Genomic DNA, 19,544 nt, shown 5'->3' with positions numbered 1-19,544 from the left:
CAGCAACATGACAGTGCGGACACGGCTCGCGAGCCCAGGAGCCCGACCGGAACAAATGTCTCCTCGACCAGGTCAGGTGACGTGGGCTCAACGGACCTCCTCCGCGCTCTCGTGTGGGGCGAGGTTTCGGCCCCTATTGCTGAGAGTACTATATGTTGCACCTCACACATGGCCAAGGCAATGCAACTGCTGCCGCCGCTACGCCAGCCCAAGGCCCAAGCTCTTGCAACCCGCCCGTTCAGCCACCTGCACCAGCTGTGCCCAAGGCTGTGCAAGAATGTATCTTGCAAGGGGCATCCGTAGATATTTCGAGTTTGTTTACTGATATCTTCCATCCCCACCCCCACCCCCCGAACAATCCGGCTGGCGCATAGCCCGAATAACGATAGCCAGCTAAATATCGTTGAGTCAGATGACGCGAAGCAGGTGTGTCGCAAGGTTCACGATATAGCTACCTGGCTCGAGGCCTGTACCATATACTTGTTTGTTATCACGGCTGCTGCCCCACATTGCACTGCTGAACTGTTTGTGTACCCTCAGTTTGTTTGTTTGTTTGTTTAGCTTTATATTACTTCACCAGAAGCACAGGCAAAATCTGCCTTCTCACTGGACGTATTTCCACAGTTCTCGCAAAATGATGAAGGTTGATAGTGACTGCTAACCACCAGTTATCCCCAAGCTCGTGGCTATAATACGACTGCCAGCTGCGGATGCTCGCGGCCCAGCAAATACCTGAAGAGGTTGGACACCGTCGACGTGAACCTGTAGCAGATAGCCTTCACACTCAAGTTCACGGGGCATACGTGCCCAAAATGCGCTCAATGGAAGACGGTCCATCCAGTGGCGGGTCCGTGTCCTTTTCGCCTCCAAGCCAATACCCCAAGCCAGCAGCACTTACCTCCAGTGGTCGCACTCGCACCAGCGACAGCCAAGAAATCTGCCGCAACTTAAATAGACGTCGCTTTTCTTCGTCGTCGTCGTGCCATTTCTCCCATACCTGCAGCCAGTGTGGCAAGGACCACCCATACCTCAGGTGCAAGCAGGAGCAGCGCAGAGCCAATCGGCCACCACCAAATCAATCGACTCTGTACATAGCTTCTTTCCTATACACTCTGCAAACAGCCAAAGTGATCACTCATGAGTGAGCCGCAACAGTACCCGCGACCGGATGCAAAGGTTCTTGATCAATGTTGCAACCAGCCAACCAGGGTGAAACAATTGGCATTGCAAACGGCCAAAGCAATCGTTCTAGCTTGAGCGGCAATAGTACCAGCAACCGGGTGCAATGACTGCTAATTGGCGTCACAAACAGCCGACCAATAGTACACAATTTCAAACAGAGATAGTAGCAGCAAAACAACTAGTTGAAGGAAGCTGTTCCCAGAAAACCAGTACACGACACCACAGCAAGCGTTCACCACCAATGCACGAGAGCTAAGAACAAGTTATTATTCCTTTTCAAGCCAGAAGCGCATACCGTAAAGTCGCGGAAAAAAGCCGGGCTTATAAGCATATAAGCCGCTTTCTGCATCAGGCTATAATGAAAACCAGGCTTGTATGCAAACCATGCTTATATGCACCACTGATATGTGCGACACGCGTACATCTACCACTGACTACCGGCGACAGTTTTACTATGCACCGTACATCGCGCATGCACTCTTGACCTACCCGATCCGCGCTTGCATAGAAGCCAGGCTTCTACGCGCAACAGGCTTATATGCATTTGACCCCTTTGATTTTCAGGCTTCTATCCGCGATGTGCTTGTATGCAAACCCGGCTTTTATCCGCGACTTTACGGTATATGCGCTTTGAAACTATGAAAATTCGCGCATAATATTGCAGTGCTTAGACCAGAGTACAAACTATCGTAACTCTGTGAGACATAAACGCATAGCAACAATCAATCAACCGTTGGAAAGGTCTCGAGCTCATCTTTCCGGTGATAATAACATTCTTCACGATAGGATAAAGATTTACTGAGCGGTGACAAGATGAACACGGAAATCACGGCCCAGAGCGAACGGGAATTTTTTGTTCATGACTTTTCAATTTTTTGGAGCGTACTAGGGGATTTCCCTTTGGCACATCTCATGCTTGATAGGCATCAAATGAAGTGCTGGGATCTCTGCTTCGCAGTGCAGTTTGAACCGTGAAACTCGGTTGAATTTGGCAAGATGGCGAACAAGAACGTGAAATTGAGTTGTTGTGGCGTTCCGAGGGATGGTGGAGTAGTTTGGAGAGGAGGTGGAAGTGGCAAAGTGTCTATGTATGGCACCTCGCATGCTTGATAGGCATGAAATGAAGTGCTGGGATCCCAGCTTCGCCATGCAGTTTGAATTGTGAAAATCGGTTGAATTTTGGCAAGATGCCGAACAAGAACGTGAAATTGAGTTGTTGTGCCGTTCCGAGGCACGGTGGAGTAGTTTGGAGAGGAGATGGAAGTGGCTCTGGTGTGTCTATGTCGCTGAGGGCTACCATAATGCATTCGCTTGGTCCTGATCTTTCCAACAAGCCCAGGATGATGAAATCCGTCAAGGTGGAGTGAAATGAGTATAAATTTCTTTCGGACTTGTGCGCGCAAACTTCACCAAGAGAGTCAGTGCGTTGGACAGCCGGCCTATTGGAGAAAGGGGGCCCAGCATGCAAAGGGTTAAGGCATGAGGGGGATAAACGTAGGCATGCAGATGGAAAAATCCAACGCAGGTTCTCAGCAGAGCAAATTTGCAATGACAATCGGTACCTGTGTGTCAAGGCCTTAATACCGTACTGGCAATATATGTTGCCGCGTAACGCATAACGCAGGGGGGTGCGGCGTAACGCGCGACCAGGCTAGTGCGACAAATTTTCGTTTAGTTCGTAACGCGCGTCCGGCAGGGTGCGGCGATCTTTTCATTGCAGTTTGCACTGCAAAAAAAGGCTGAAAACTGTGAAAGCATGCTAGCACGTGTACCGCGTGGTGAAAAGTTCAAATGATGCGGCAATAGCAAAAAAGTGATGCGGCAATAGCAAAAAAAGGACTGCGGCAATATAGAAACCTGTGTAACGGCTCCTGTGCGACGTTGCATGTAACGCCCTGCGTGCGGCAAACATGTGGCAATGTAACGCTTCATGGCCTCACTGCGGCAACATATATTGCCAGTACGGTACATCGACTGGAATGGCAGCACTGCTCGGTCTGGTTGTGCTTGAGCAGCTGTGGCGACACTACGGAATTCCTCCATGTGGAAACGAGGCAACAAATCGGCAATGCAGTTAGACTGGCCAGCATTGTGAGCAGCAGTGATGGTGAATTTGAAGCGGGCGCACACAAAGAACAGCTCCCTGAGCAGGGTCCTCACTGGCGGTGACATGAATGTGGCGGAGCGAATGCAATCTACCACAGCCTTGTTGTCACAGTGCATTGTGATACGAAGCTGGCACCATTCCTTGCCCCACGTGCAGCAAGCTGTGACCAAACTGTAGTGCTCCTTCCACTCAATGTTGTGAGCGAGTTTCGCAGGCAACCAGGTCCCTTAAAGCCAGCGGCTGCTGTAGAATGCGCCCCAAACCAGTGTGCCGTTGGCATCAGTGAACAGCTCCAAGTCTGGAGATGCTGTCCCATCTGGGAAAAGCAATAATGACTTTCTGTTCCATTATTCCAGGAGCCTTAGCCACCATTGAATATCTTCCTGGCACTCGGTGGTCAGACTGATGCGGTAGTGAGGCTGCTGGTTGCGACTGTAAATAGACTACAGGCGCCGCACAAATATCCGGACGGGTACGATGACTCCTGCAGCGGAGGAGAGTTTCCCCAGAAGAGATTCGAGTCCGCGCTGGCACATGGTGAGGTTGATGCTCGCTGGAGTCAACAGGCGCTTGATGTCAGCCTAATTGTCGTCAGGTGTCAGGCTTCCATCTTCTCACAATCCATGATGCTCATGAATGTCAGGATACGAGACGGGCCTTCCACCTTTGCTGGTGTGAGCGGGACTCCGAGGTATGACCACTCACGGAGGAGAATAGCCAGCTGCCGAGTTGCCACTGCTCGGCCCGCGGTCACGCATAAGTAGTCGTCCAGGAAATGCAACAAATTAGGAATGGAGAATTCGTGGTGCATTATCCATTCGATGGTGTTTGCCACGGCATCAAATACCGCCGGGCTAGAGCGGAGCCCAAATGGCAAGACACGGTCGTAGTAGTACTTCCCCTGCCACAGAACACCGAGGAGATGCCAATTAGGTATTTTTGCGAAAAGCGCTCTTCACATCAAGTTTATAGAGGTGGACAGGAGACAGGGAGGACATATTGATGTTAATGGCTTCATCATTGCTGATGTACTGCGAAGAGAAATGCTCGCCGGCCGTTAACGCTGGAGCCAGCAGGGCTGGACAGGTGGTGTATCAAGTGTAGCTTGCCATTCATTTTCGGAACGACGCCAATGCTAGAGCAGTACATAAATGGGAATGTGGGTGAATCAAATGGGCCAGCCATCACAGGAACCAGTGAGCTGTGTGCTGATGAATGAGAGGTTTGACGAGTGCTGGTTAGTTATGCAGTTGCCGGTAAAGCCAATATCAAAGCCGCAGCGGAGGCTGTTAATAACATACGAAGCCAATGAACTGTCAGGGTGGCTACGGAGCAGTAGGTTGAAGCGAGAAACAGAGAGAGAGAGGTGTGTGGACAGCAGTACATGCGCTTGTGAAATCAGTAGAACTTGAAGTGCAGGGAGAAATATTTAAAATCGCGGTAGCTTGCAGCCAAAGCAGCAGAGTTACTGGCGCCTACCGCACTTGGAACCGACATACAGACATGGGCGTACTTGCACATGCCCCGACTGCAACGCCCAGCATTAAAGTTGCGGCAGATTGGTTGGTCATTAGACACCGTACGGACTCCATTGAAGGATTGCTGGTTGCTACGTTGGGGACGAAAGGGACACTGGCTGCCTGCGGGATGTACGAGGCGGCATAACTCACATGAGGGTCTTGATCGGCTAGTCACTGGCATTTGCCTCCGATCAATGTCGATGACGTTGAAGCGCTTTCCTGCCTGAGCAGCAATGGCAGAGTAAAACTGGTTGTAGTACTACAGCCAAGCCTCCAGATAGTATTGCCTGTTGGCAGCAACAATGGTAGCTTGGTATGAGAGCATCTCCTGCAGGCGGGACGGGTTGGCAGACCACACGACAGTCATAAAGAGAGTCCATGCCTCCAGCCATGTCGACAAGTCGTGAATACGTCGACGAATGGGCTGGGCAGCGTCACCTTCCACCAAAGACTTGCCGCCACTGCTGAACTGCAACTGAAGCTGGCGTGGAGCAGAATACGAGGTTGCCATGGCATCGTGCAGCAGCTGGGTGAAATGTACAAAGTCACCCTTCATTATTTTCTCTCGTAAAGTCTGGGGAACGGCGAGATTACCAGCGTTCGAAGACTCCGCCGAAGGTTGAGTTCCAGATCCAGGGGCAGTACTGGTGGCCAGCATTGGAGAGATGGCCTCCGACAAGGCAACATTGACGGCGGAGTGTACTTCCTGCCGCACAATCTGGTACAAATCGACATTCCTACTCCGGTCTTGGACCAGAGGACTCGGAGAGGCTGCCGCAACACTCTCCAGATCCTGCTCTTTTTCCTGCTCTGGCGCCCGCTGCAAGGATGCCGTGGCCGACGGGACTAGAGGTTCCCGTGCTTGACGTGTCCTCGATACTGAGCAGCAAACGGGCAAATAGCGTTGGGTTTGTTCCGCTCGAATTGAACCCACGGCCTTCCAGCTCGGCCCGGAAGTCCGACACTTTCATATGACATGCTTCAGAGGTAGACAACATGTTTGTCGTGCAGTAAATGGCTGCGAGAGAACTACAAAGAGTCTCAATAATCGAGAGAGCTTGGAAGCTGTGTGGACCCTGGCTAGCGCCAGACGTTATTGATGTAACTTCTTTTGCATAGCTACAGGAATAATTCTGTTCTCCAAGCAAATAAATTCCGGTGGCTGCTCAGTACCACTGCAAAGGAAAGCACAAGCCTAGGTGAGCACAGCAAGAGCTACCCAAGGTGATTTGGGCACGCATGCACAGCAGTTGAGTGCGCCTGTAAAGCCAGCTCAGTCGCAGCACGAAATAGAGAGCAGCGCATCGGTCTTATCGCTAACTAGGGTAAGCCCAAAAGCTAACCCAACATTTAAAATTAAAAAATGTTCCACTGATGATAGTCAAGAAAAAAAAATTTTTTTCATTTTACTTCCTCCGTATACAAAAACTTCGTGACTTTTTTCAACAGTGTTTTTGAGCAAGAACCTGCTCAGCGAACCACACCAAAGCCTGTCATCGACAACCTACATTCAGGTTGAGGTAAGTTTGGTTGATCCTGTCATCCTGAACTGATTCTCCGCGGAAGCCATGCGTGTGAGGACGTTGCCGACAGGAACTCACGAGTCAAATTTAAAAAAAAAAATTAATATGCATTTCACCAGAACTCCAGCTCCCTTCTACCCCTCTCTGATCCCCTTCGCTCAGCCTTAAACCTGCCTTGTGTCTCCCAGTCATCATACCTTATACGACTATCAGTTCTCTCCCTCTTCCTAACCCACGGTGCACTGTTTTTTTACTATTGTGTTATGTCACAATTATCTCAATCTCAAATTCTCTCCATTATCGTTTGCAAATGTCCTTCCCTCTTGGGTGCACATGTTCTTTTCTCCTACGTATCGGCACACATGAGTAACGATGAATCCGAGACCTTTGGTCAGAGGAGTTACTTTTGCCCCGCCCCTACTTCCATCCAATATGCCACCACTACGCTTTGCAGCATCTGATGGTTCTGTGGTATTCAGTGAAAAATAAATAAATAAAAATTATAAATACTAGCAGGCAAGCTTGGCCACACCAAACATTACACGTTACTTGAACCATTTCTACCTAATAGGACTTCCGCTACCCTAGGCAGACCCTGACGGAGTTTGGAGGCCAGCTACCTCTCGGCGAGGAGAGAACCATTCGCGTGGCGATCGACTCTCCGTGAAAAATACAAGCTACATAGCGCCGACATACTGCAATAGCTACGATTTCAACTAACTTCTCGATCGCTGCTTCACAAGGTTCAACTACCGGTATTTACAAGTCCTGACTGTTGAAGTCTGAAGCTGGAGTCTCATCGCCCACCTACAGGTAGCTTTTGGAGCTGATGGATTTCCCGACTTGGACTCCTGCCGCAAACTCTCGCAGCATTACTGCAGCGTATGCAGTGTTTCCGCACGCTAAAGTCGACATGTCACCTATACTGTACATGTACCGGGTCGCGGAGGAGCTTGACGACGTCCGCTGATTCCAGGTTTCCGAAATACTGCTATTGTCTTCGTTGATGTCGCTGGTGACATTCTCCCCTTGCAGGGCGTGCGCATAGTTGTCATCCCGGGGGTAAAGACTATGTTGTCTTTCGAATAGTTCTTCATCACGCTCGCACAAATGATGTTTCTCATCATGAACTCGTTCCGACGGTGTGACACGGTGATGGTCTTTGGCGTGGCACTGGCTTGGCGAATACGCTATCTTCTTGTGCAATAAACCATTGATCGGCTGCAGATGAGTACCGTCACTTTGTGGTTGGTTCTATAGGAGGGCACCTGCCAGGAAAGAGGCAGGACTCATCGAAGACGAAGCGCTCGCAACAAACAATAGCACTCGAAATATCTCGTGAGATTCACGGCCTATCGCACAGCGCTCACAGCCTTGCCTACTGCATCAAAGTGAGCTCTACATGTTCGTTGCCCTCTCCACACTACACAGAAGAGCAAAAAAAGGATTATGTCTTAGCATTTCAACTCCAACAGCAGACCATTACCAGTGTGAGAGAGAAAACTACAAAGGGCTTTGCTTTCTGTCGCATTGTCTCTCTTGCGTGCAACTAACGAGAAAAAGGTGGGCTTTGCACAGCAAAGTTAGCCCATGCACACGCATACTGGTGGTGGAGTGCTGCGAGTGAGTGTCACGTGACCACCTCGTGACTAAGCCCCGTGCACAGCGTGTGGCCTGTCAAAATTTTATGGACAGTCGTGGAGGCGGCGTCTAATTATTTGGAGATGTGTTTTGCTGAGCTGTCTTTGTGCGAAGGAGCGTTCTTTGCGGTTGCAGTGCAAGTCTTTTTTCCTTCCGAGGTTTTCCCTTTTCTCCGTTAGTTGCTGAGATGAGCACTCGACGTGTCGCGTCGCGCAGCATGGCTGCGCGAGCTCCTCCTGCTGCTGCAGCACCCCCTGCTCCCTCGGCAATGCCAGCTCCGGCGCCCGGGTTTTCTCCTGGCCAAATGGCAACCCTCCACGCCTTGATCGCCACATAGGTCCAGGCGGCTGTTAGAGCCATCGCCCCTGCAGCCTCGGGTCAGGCGGAGTCGACACGCCGTCCGTCCCACCCGGCTGCCCCTGCCAACACTGCCGATCCTCGGGTGCAAGTGGAGGAGTCGTTTCCCACAGGTACGGGTATGTGTAGTAGTAGATCCACATGTTCGCCACCTAGTGGTAGCACCCTGCCCCTGTGGCTGCGTCGACTGCTGTCGACGGGCTGTCTCCCCCTAGTGGTGTGACTATCCATAGCTCTTGTGTGCCTACTCCTAGTGTGAATATCTCCAGCAGTCTCGCATACAATGATTATGTGTGTAACCCTAGTGCTGTCAATGTCGGGTCCCATAAGACCTCGGTCACACTAGGGCAAGTTTGAAGCTGGACGCAGCGTCAAGACGCAGCACTTGACGCAGTCGCGGGGTCACACAGTGGTTTTTTTTGCAGCTCATGACTGCCGCGGCCTGACACATTTGTCAACGTCACAAAATCACCAGGGAAACTCAATGACGACATGGATTCCCACGGAAGCCGGCCTTTTGTTTATTATACAAAAAATTGTCGCACAATATTTTCAAAATTTTCATTGATTCTTCATTATTACAAGAAGACGAAAGGTCCATGCGTGCACGATTGTTGTTGTTTCTTTTCGAATTATTTGCATCGCAGCTGTGTTTCTCCTGACTTCGTCATAGTGGTTCTCCTTTTTTGGGGCTCTTGGTGGCAACAACAACACTCACAAGTCAACAGGCTCCAGTTGAGCGATGACCCACTCATACTACTGTCCTTTTTCAACATCATTTTCTTCTCAGAAAGCGCCTCGCTCTTCCACCAGGTTCGGAGCAGAGCAGCCTCAGCCTCGAGGTCCACAGGCTCATCTCGAAAAAAGGGAGGGAACAAAGCAAACCTTGAAGAGACGAATGTCGAAAGACTGCTCAACTCAAGCAACTGCCTTGAAAGACACTGTTTTTCCGCCAAGCGTCACTCCCATCAGCGGCAACGCAGCCAATTTCCCCACGTCAGACGCAGCAGCGTCTGACGCTCAAATTTCCCGTGTTTGCGTCAGTTGCCAAGGAAAAGCTCATGATTCTGACGCTGACGCAGCATTTTTGCCGTAGTGTGACCGAGGCCTAATGGGGTGACTGACCACTTGCCCCGCAGTACGTACGACAAGGTGCTACGCGGGAAATATGTGGAGCTTGCGTTGTTCCTCACCCCCTCGCAGATGAGCCAGCCACGAAGCGAGTCCAGGTGTCAAAGGACAGTGGCCAGCTAGTTCTCTCCCTGTCCCTGTCATCCCGCCGCAAGCTGGAGAGCCTGCCCATTTGACTGGAGGCGTGGTCAGTGTATTGCGCAGTGATCTGCGACACCCAACCCGCAAGGGCGCAGTCGCTGATCACGTATCAGCTTCGTATCATCCAAGCGGCGAAACGATATAGGTGGTTGGCGGTGTGCCAATACGACGAGGAGTTCCGTCGGAAACTCACCCACAGCCCTAGCGTGCAGTGGGATGTGGTTGACCAGGACCTGTACACCCGTTGCTTCACAGGCCAGGCACTCGTTCTCTTCCCGCTCTGCAAACGTCTCAGCCACACCGCCAACACTTGCACCTCCCGGGATCAGCGCGAGCCCGGCACGACCCAGCCAGCGTGCGAGCTGTACAACAAGGGCAGGTGTAATTTTTGGAACTGTAGATATCGCCACGTCTGCAGACGTTGCCACCCGGTGCGGGGCACACGCCTGCCAGTGAGGCCCCGGCTAGTCTGTATCCTGGCTTATCCACGCACACACCTCACCTCCTGTTGTTTTTAATGCACTCGTGTTTGATTCGCACGCACATACACACCCTGCCTTACCCACGCACATCCCTCACACTCCAATTGTTCTGCAGGCATTACAAATTGAATTGGTCGCACACCCTGATCCTGCATATGTTGCCCATTTGTTAGATGGTTTACGCTATGGTTTTAGAGTTGGCAATGACGGTCCCCGTTATTCTTTCCTTTGTGAGAATCTTGCTTCGGCATTTGTTTCCCCTGCTTACCTCGCTAAATAGATTCAGCTTGGTCATATGGCCGGTCCGATTTGGCAACCCCCTTTCGCCAACTCCCGTTCGGCTGGCATCGGTGTCATTCCGAAGAAGTCGGGTGGCCACCGCCTGATAGTGCATCTGTCTGTGCCGGCCAGCGCTAGTATCAACGATGGCATTCCCGATGACCTGTACAGCCTCAAGTACATTACTGTGGATGTCGCCGTGGGGCACGTGATCCGTCACGGCAAGGGCGCGCTAATAATACAAGGTGGATATCCGCCACGCATTCCGCAACATCCCTGTCCACTCACACGATTAGCCCCTCCTAGGCATGGTGTGGGACGGGCAGTATTATTTCGACAAGGTGCTGCCATTCGGGCTGCGATCTTCCCCAGCTCTTCTCAACCTGCTGGCAGATGCGCTATGTTGGATACTCCCGCACAACTATTCCCTGGCCGACCTCAAACACTATCTGGACGACTATATCGGCGTTGCCCCGCCTAGCCCCTCTCCTCCGTCATCTACCGCAGCCATTCAACAGGCGACGCTGCTAACCGTGTTTGAGAACTTGGGCGTTCCAGTGGCTACCGGCCATGACAAGGTCGTCCCTCCAACCACTGTGATGACTGTCCTGGGGTTCGAAGTTGACAGTGTGGAGCAGGTGACACGGTTCCCCCAGGACAAGTTGTCCGCCCTCCACACAGCTCTGGCAACTTGGCTCCAGCGCACCGACTGCTCCAAGCGTGAGCTCCTGTCCCTCATTCGCACGCTGTCCTTCACCGCCAAAGTGGTCCCCGCGGGCCGCACGTTCATTTGGCGCCTCATTGACCTCAGCACAGCGGCTTCCGCCATGTCTGCCCGGATCGCGATCGACGAGGAAGCGCGCCTCGACATCGCCTGGTGGCATCGCTTTGCGGCCGACTGGAATGGGAAGTCCTTCTTCCACGACCAGCCCTGGTCCCGTTCTCCTGACCTCCAGTTGTTAACAGATGCCTCCGGCGAGGGCTACGGGGGCTACTTCTAGGGCGACTTTTTTTTTGGAAGTGGCCGGCGGAGTTTGATCTCCTCAGCTAAGCGTTATTATGGTTAGGGAAATGGTTCCCATTGGTCTAGCTTGCTGCATTTGGGGTCCGTGCTGGGCAGGGAAGAAGCTGTTGTTTCATTGCGATAATGAAACGGTAGTTAGAGCTTGGAAGAATGGTTCATGTAGGAACAAGCAGGCCATGGCGTTGATCCGCTTTATGTTAGCTGTTGCTGCTTGGCGAAATTTCATATTGTATATCCGCCATATTGCTGGCACTAATAACGGCATTGCTGATGCTCTTTCTCACTTGCAGCTGACCCGCTTCCGTCAACTGGCGCCAACGGCGGCTGCTTCGCCAGTGCCATGCCCCTGCTGGGCCGTGCTGCTCTAGGCCTTGAGGCTGATGCACTTGTAGCAGGTTCAGTGTCGGAACGCTCAGCGAGAATGTTCTCCACTGGCATTGATGCCTTCAATGATTATTGCGTTACACATATTGTCAATCCCCTTGCACCCTCCAATGAGGATATCGTGTTATTTGCTACCGAGCTATCCTTTACGAGGTGTGTGGCGACTGTGCGTGTGTATTTGTCAGCGGTACGGTATCATTTGCTGTGCAAGCGTGTTCCTGTGACTTGTATGCAGTCGGTCCGTCTTTCTGCAGTTCTCAAGGGCCTTGAGAGGAGGCAGGGTCCCGCAACCACGACGCGGAGAGGTCTCACTGGGCAAGATCTGGCCGATTTACAGCATTTCCTACTCCGGTCCAACTACAGCGAGTCGGACCGCGCAATGATCTGGGCCAGTGTCTTGACAGCGTTCCCCGGCCTCCTGCGGGCGAGTGAATTCTTGGCACCGCTTGCAACAAGAGTCGATAGCACACGCACGCTAACCTGGCAGCAGATCAGCGTCCAGGTATCATCGGCAGTCGTCCGCTTGCGGGTGACGAAGACAGCCCAGCTGGGTGACGGCGGCCAAGTACAGCTGCGCGAGACGCGCGACGACTTCTGCCCTGTGCGTGCCCTGACCGCCTATCTAGACCTTGCGGGTCAGAGAGAGGCGATGAAGCCAGTGTTTGTGCTTGTGTTTGGCCGGTTTCTGACCAGGGAGGAACGGAACAAGATTCTGCAGCTAGCCCTGAGGACGAACGAGGTCAGCTCTCACACCATGCGTATCAGTGGCGCTTCACTCATGGCGCAGCATGGGGCATGTGAATGGCAAGTAAAGCCGGCGGGCCGCTGGAGAAGCTCTGCATGCGAACATTACGTGCGGCAGGCAGCCTAGCTTGTAAGTTAGTGAGCGGCTCTCGCAATGATAACCATGAGAACTAATGTGTGTATGCCTGCACGGGCACGGTATTACTGTGAGTAATTCGCTGCACTTGCAGCCGTGGCCACAAAGCTAGCTCGTTGTGGGTTGCGTGGAACAGGATGCCATGGTTTCTAGTCCGGGAGCTGAAATCTGTAGGATGCTTTCTATTTTCGGGGTATGCCACTTCAGAGGGAGGACTTGAAACTTCGCACAGAGGTAGGTAAGGGTTTCGCTGACGTAACCAGACATTTTCATGCGAATGACTCAATTTTGCTAGATTTTCAAGAGAAACACAAAGAAACACGAAGCGAAACGCAAAGTCACACCGTCGATGAAGCATTTTTCATTCTGTTTGTATAATTGTGTCGTTCTGAGTTCTGAAGTAACATACAGTAGCTGGTTCGTCGAAGGAGGACATGACTGGTGTTCCTGAGATTGTCGTGCGTAACGGCTAAATGACTTGCCACTTGACCCTGATGTCGACAGGCAGGTCTCGTAGGAACTGTCCGTCTCCATCCAGGTGACTCTGGATTGTTTTTACCAATAGTGTTTTGTAGATTGATCCTCACTACAAACTAGAGTACTCCTGCTACAAACGATTTCATGCTAGTCAATGAGCGGACTGACAACGTGTGTTAAAGGTGGTAAGGTACACACCATGGCAGCTGCCTTGAACGGAATCTTTGATTATACCAGTGAACGTAGAAATGCATGACTTATCTTGAATAACGTCTCTTTGAATCATTGTTTTGTTGAAGTTTCGGATGCTGCACAATGACATGCGCGTACGTGGAAGCATTCACATTGTAGAAGATCATGGGATGATTATTTCCCTACTTCATTCAGTCCTTTGTGTGGTAAATTGAGTAGTAGTAGACGTAGTATATTTTAGGAATTTCCGCAAACGCAATCAGTAATTGTGGCGGTAACATGTAGAATATAATCATTTTAAAACTACAGCTACGGTGCATCATATTTATGTGAACAAAGGCTGAATGCAGATATGTAAACAGTGTCATGGACGCGATATGCATCGGCACCACCATCGGCACCACCGCATACATCCAGGCAAGACGATGTAGCGCAATATCTGTGTTGAACGGTTTTTGATCCCTTCATCATGGAGAAGAGTATCCATTCTTCATCCGGTTTGCGATCCTCTGCTCTGTGCTGCCAACGACGTCCACGTGTTGCTCACATGTGTAGTGCTGCTGAGCGGGTTGCCACATTCGGACATGCATCGGCGAGTACCGTAAAAGCCTGTAATAAGGCCCTGGGCGGAAGCGTTAGTGACGGTCCAGAACATGGGCGCTAATGATTGGGTTGTCACATTCGGACATGCACCAGCAAGTATAGTACAGGGTTGGGGTGACCCGTTGCACTAGAAGCATCCAGTGCTGTAACCTTTGCGATGTTTGCAGCTATGCCGAGCAGTTATCTCCTGGGTTCTGACTGCTGCTCCGTGGAGATGATAGTAGGGCACTAGACAGCGGCTTTGTAAATTGCCATTCTGGAATGCTACCTCAGAGCAGCCGATGATGGTGACGTTCTTGCACAGCATGTTGTTGGTACCACAATCACAGCAAGTTCACTGGTGATGATTAACTTCTGGCCGTGTGTTGCATGTTTCTGAGATTCGTAGATAATGACGCGTGCGTGCATGAGTGTGTGTGTTTATATGTATGTGTGCATGTGAGCATCTGCATGTGCGCATCCACGTGTGCGTGCGCGCGCACGCGCGCGTGTGTCGTGCACATGTACACGTGTATGCGCGTGTGTGTGTGAGCATTTGCATGTGCGCATCCACCTGTGTGTATGTGCGTGCAAGCGCGCACACGTGTGTGTGTGCACATGTACACGTGTATGCGTGTGTGTGAGCATTGGCATGTGCGCATCCACCTGTGTGTATGTGCGCGCGTGTGTGAAGAATGCGCGCATGTTCGCACACATGTATGTGTGTGTGTGTGCGAACAGAGAGTCACATGTGTGTGTGCGTGTGTGTGCACTCATGCACACTCGCACACATGTGAGTACACGCTTGCAAGCGTGTGTGGGCGTGCGCGCGTGTACACAAGCTCGCACACATGCACGTGCGCGCATGTATGTTCTATCTTGTTATGTTGCCTATCCCATGCTCTCCTTTGGTGCTGCCACGTAGACGTCTGTCGTAGTTCCTGTCAGAAGTGCATGTGGAACTGGCAGTGATTGTCATTCTACCTTTGTTTCAAACAACCTCTCGTTTTCGAGTTACATGATCTCTCACAGGATCCACAAAGTATTTTGTGCAAAAGCAGCTAGGCTCACCTGAACCAGTGAAGAACGAGTACAGGAAGAAACAAGCTGGCAAACTGCAACGGAGTTGACACCACCAGCAGATAAATAGGCCAGGCAGAGTACCGACATGGGTGATGATGATCTTGCACGTCCGGTGACTGGTCACTGGTGCATACGGCTGTGGCACTGGCAGTCAGGACTCAGGGACGCGGAGGCCGACTTGTCAGCAAGCAACATCTCGCCTACTCTGCCGGAATCTTCGCTCGACTCGACCTCAGTCAGACCTGGAAATATACTTTTGGAACTTTGCTTGCACGCGTTGCAGAATTGCCGGAGTAGGCACGAGTATTATTGTGCACTATTGCTGGTACACACTCTATGTTGCGCTTTTGTCCAGAAGCGCCATGCTTCGTGACTAGTGGACCTGACGATGGCAATACTATTCTCACTTTCAAAGCCAAAATCGTAATGAAAATGTATGTCATGCTTTGAGAAAGTAAGCTTGCAGCGTCGTCATCTTCTGGACAGGCGCATAGTCACTGATTTGGAATTTTGAGCGTGCGCACCTACTTCTCAAACCGAGAAGTCGGCTGAGAACGAAAAACATTTGCGCCTAAATGCTTGACAATTGTGAATTTGCTCGTCGCACAAAATGCGTCCTCGCGATGTCCGTGCACAGCTTTGGGATGGCCTAGAACTCGAAAGCCCTTCTCTGATAGACCCATAACCCATTGCTGAAGAGATCTTGTACTCCATCTCGCCCGACCCGGAGCGCCACTTTTTTGAAGGTCGGCTCCCTGACTATTCTAGGACTACTATATTTTTGGGGCAAACGGGCCTCCTATTATGTCTGTATGTTGTGACGCCTGATGCCAGGCAGTCGTGTGAGCCCTCAGTGGGCGATTGGCTGCCTCGGTGGCCGTTTGTGTGGCCTCGACTGGCAAGATAATATCGGCCCATGGTGGGCAGTTTGCTGGCCTCGGTGGCAATTTGCGTACCCTCGATGGCAATTTGTGCACCCTCGATGGGTTGTCTGCTGGTTTAGCCCTCGACGGGCGGTTTGCTGGCCGCGGCGACCATTTAAGCACCCTCGGTGTTCAGTATGCTAGTTTAGCCCTCAGCGGGCAGTTTGCTGGCCTCGGCGGCCATAGGCGCGCCCTCTGTGGGCAGTCGGCTAGTTTAGCCATTCGGGCGCCCTCGGTGGGCAGTATGCTAGTTTAGCCCCCGGCGGGCAGCTGCTGGCCGCGGTGGCCATTTGTCCGCCCTTGGCGGGCGGATGCTAGTTTCAGGCATGCATCTTCACTCACTCAATTATTATCAAAGAGCATATTCTTGAATATTTGAATTGTCCAAAAGAAATCCTGGCAACCCCCAACCCAATGTGTCTATTGTATGTTTGTGCACGCCATAGTGAGCGGTACGTCATGCGGGTGTCTGCGTGTCAGAGCATGGGTACGCCAGTGGCGTGTGCGTGCATGTGTTCGCTTGTGTCTGACTGCGAGGGTGCACGAGTGCCCAAGCTGGGCGTGCGGGTTCACTTGGAGGTGCTTGCATATTTACGGGTGCAGGGATTAACCGTGTACTTACCCTTGCATTCACTCGAGAACGATCAAACACGTCCTGTGCCGCATGCTGATCAGGTAGGGACTACCAGTGCCATGTATGTGTTGTACAGTGTACTCTCAGTTGACATGCCCCCTTTCGAACCCAGACAATCTTTTCGGGATTGGTCTATAGTGCCATCTTTCTGTCTTCAGGATGCTGAGTCGAATGGTCTTGGTCCGAGGAATTTGAGACGCTTCCTCCTTTATCCCCAATCGAACTCACGCTCTTCCACCGAAACTGGATGACCCTATCAGAGGGGGATTTAGGAAAGGGTTTGCTCCCACACTGGAGCTCCCGATATTCCGACGACTTGACTTGACACTTGACTCCGGTGTGGCAGCAAACCCTTTCCTAGAAAAAAATTATCGCCGAAGTCGCAACCACTATTTCATAGGGGGGGGGGGGGGGGGTTGTATGCAAAATGTCACTAAAAGCGCCAGTTCGTTCTTATGAAAGCGCGGATGAACACGATTGGCCCATAAGATGTTGTAGTCTTTTGGATGCTGAGTCGACTGGTATTGTTCCAAGAAGGCTGCGATGCAGCGTTTGGCCCTTATTCCCAAATAAAACACGGGTGAGTAAGCGGTCACGTGCTTGTCCGTACACCAGTCACCTGGTCATCGTGCCTGCAGGCTACAACATTTTTATACCAAGGTTCAACTCAAAGGTTCAAAGGAGTGACAGGAACGCGCCCAAACAGGCTGTAATTTGTAAGGAGCTGAGCTGCTCACTTTGCACCAGCTGTACAAGTCATTTCCTGCCTGCTGGTTGTTTTACCTGCTGCTTATTCTTCCAGCCACGAACGCCACATCGGAGAGGTCATTCAGTGCACTTCGCAGCCTGAAGACGTTTATTCAATCCACACAAGACCGTGTCAATCATCTTTCTCCAAGTTATGAGAATTCGTATACATCTAGAGGTTATACCAATGATTTCATAGAGATTTTCGAATGGACACACTAAGATACGAGGGTGAGTCAGCAGATTTTGGAATGTGTTTAATATGCGGCGCTGTGCCACGATCACTCACGAATCTGCGACTTCGCCAAAAACATTTCAACTGACGATGCAATTGTATAACCTGTATAGGTGCACTACATGTACTGGTACATTGTAGTAACTTGATTCGGTCATATCATTTTAAGTTAAAAATGTCTCTCCGGACCAGTCAAATATGTGGCAGCTACAGCCCGGGCATACATGATGCCGTGCATTATGTACCCATGCGCACATCAATATTCAGTACATGAGGACAAATGGTTTGGTGTCCTTGAAAAATACTTGATGTCACAAGAGTTTGTTGCAAAGCACATTTGATTGGTGCATTCCACCTCCAAAGCTCACCTCATTTTGGACATTAACGTCGACACCATTTTTTATCAGCAGCTCACACAGTGCTTTATGTCCACGGAACGCGCAGACATGTAGAAGTGATACTGGGCGGCAGCTCTATTAGGTCACCATAGCAACAAACACACACATACCCACAAACACATTCTTACAATCACTTGCAAAACATACAAGTTCCAGATTTTTCCTTTCTATTGCAGCATAGTACCATGCACATGTACTCGAAGTACAATTGACTTCTCCAAGAACACAGCATATCTCATCTTAGTGTGTGTGTCGTAGAGGACGTGGATATAGTAAATGCTGGCTGGAACTTGAAACAAAATTCACAATAATACTTGCATCAGTGGTGCCTATGAACTGAACTCATAACCTCAGATTAGTGATACAAAGAGTACATAACCCCAAGAGTGTACAACTGACCACACAGCCTTTATCCAGTGCTGCCATGCCAGAACTTCACATCACTCGTGGTTCAAAAGGTTACGCTGGCAAGCAGTGCAAAGTGACCACAGGAGATTTGAACCCAAAACAGAATTGGGTTCAACCCTCTATCTATCAAGCACAGTGTGAAATTCATGTGTGCAAGCTCGTCATGTGATGTGAAGTTCTGCCATCTCATAACCTGTTACAACAAAACTGCAGTAGCACACTCTGGGGGGTTGTGTACCCTTGGGAGAACTACAGTACCTTTTCCCTTATCGTTCACCTCTACTAAAGTATACCCACTGGCCAGTGGTTATGTTGTAGCTCTACTAAAGTATACCCACTGGCCAGTGGTTATGTTGTACCTCTACTAAAGTATACCCACTGGCCAGTGGATATGTTGTACCTCTACTAAAGTATACCCACTGGCCAGTGGTTATGTTCAACTTGGTCCGAATTACTAAAAATGTGCGCTTCGTTTCCGAAGCATACCAAGCAAATCAAAATTATCTCAGGGCGGAATAAACTTCCCAGCTACCTAACAGTGTTCTTCAGTTGTCGATTTGTGACATTGAGGAAGGAATGGCTCAAAACTCCAAAGGAGGCAGCACCTCAAACTCCTAGACGACTCGTGCGTTTCGCGTTCAAATGTTGTCGTCAGAGGACGCTTGTTGCTTCACCTGCAACACAGAGAAGGCCTGGTGCTGATATCAAGACCCCCCAATACGATGGAGAATTGTCACGGAGTACCAGGAAGTCCAGGGCGATCGTTCTTGATTCCCTCCTGACAGATTAAAGTCGCTGCAGTCTCTGTTTCCTGGGCAGAATTTTCTGCAAACGCGTCATCCAGAAACTAGTGCAGCAGCACAATCATCGGGTTGTCCAGCTCACTGATGTATCTCGCAGTCGTCCACGATGTGGGGGCTGACGACTCAAGATCGCCGAGAAACTGATCGAAAAAAACAACCACCCCTGGAATCGCATTTCCCACGAGAAACTGGCTGGAAAACTTAAATGAACAAACAGTGAAGTTTTCTGCGCATGCGGTTCGTGGATGGTGTGGAGTTTTCGGAGCCGCGAGGTGTTATCGTTGCACCAAGCCAATGTGAAAGCTCCATCTCGTCTCCAGTGACAGTGTACTACTACCGGTAGTGGCCCATTGATTCATACACCAGGGATGAGCGCATACTTTCGGGCTGTATGACACAGACTGTCAGTAA

General features: G+C 50.8%; 1 protein-coding gene across 1 annotated transcript in view; it reads right to left on the bottom strand.

The window, feature by feature from the left end:
* Positions 1 to 19,544, bottom strand: part of LOC135827465 (uncharacterized) — a 79,937-nt gene that overhangs the window by 4,155 nt on the left and 56,238 nt on the right. The window contains exon 5 of the mRNA XM_065339959.1: positions 17,893 to 17,997. Within this exon, the coding sequence (XP_065196031.1) occupies positions 17,893 to 17,997 (105 nt within the window). The remainder of the gene's footprint in view (positions 1 to 17,892; positions 17,998 to 19,544) is intronic.

The sequence above is a fragment of the Sycon ciliatum genome, chromosome 11 (assembly GCF_964019385.1).
Source record: "Sycon ciliatum chromosome 11, ocSycCili1.1, whole genome shotgun sequence".
NCBI classification, from domain to species: Eukaryota; Metazoa; Porifera; class Calcarea; order Leucosolenida; family Sycettidae; genus Sycon; species Sycon ciliatum.
The sequence above is the reverse complement of the archived record's forward strand: the minus strand, read 5'-3'. Positions and strand labels throughout refer to the sequence as shown.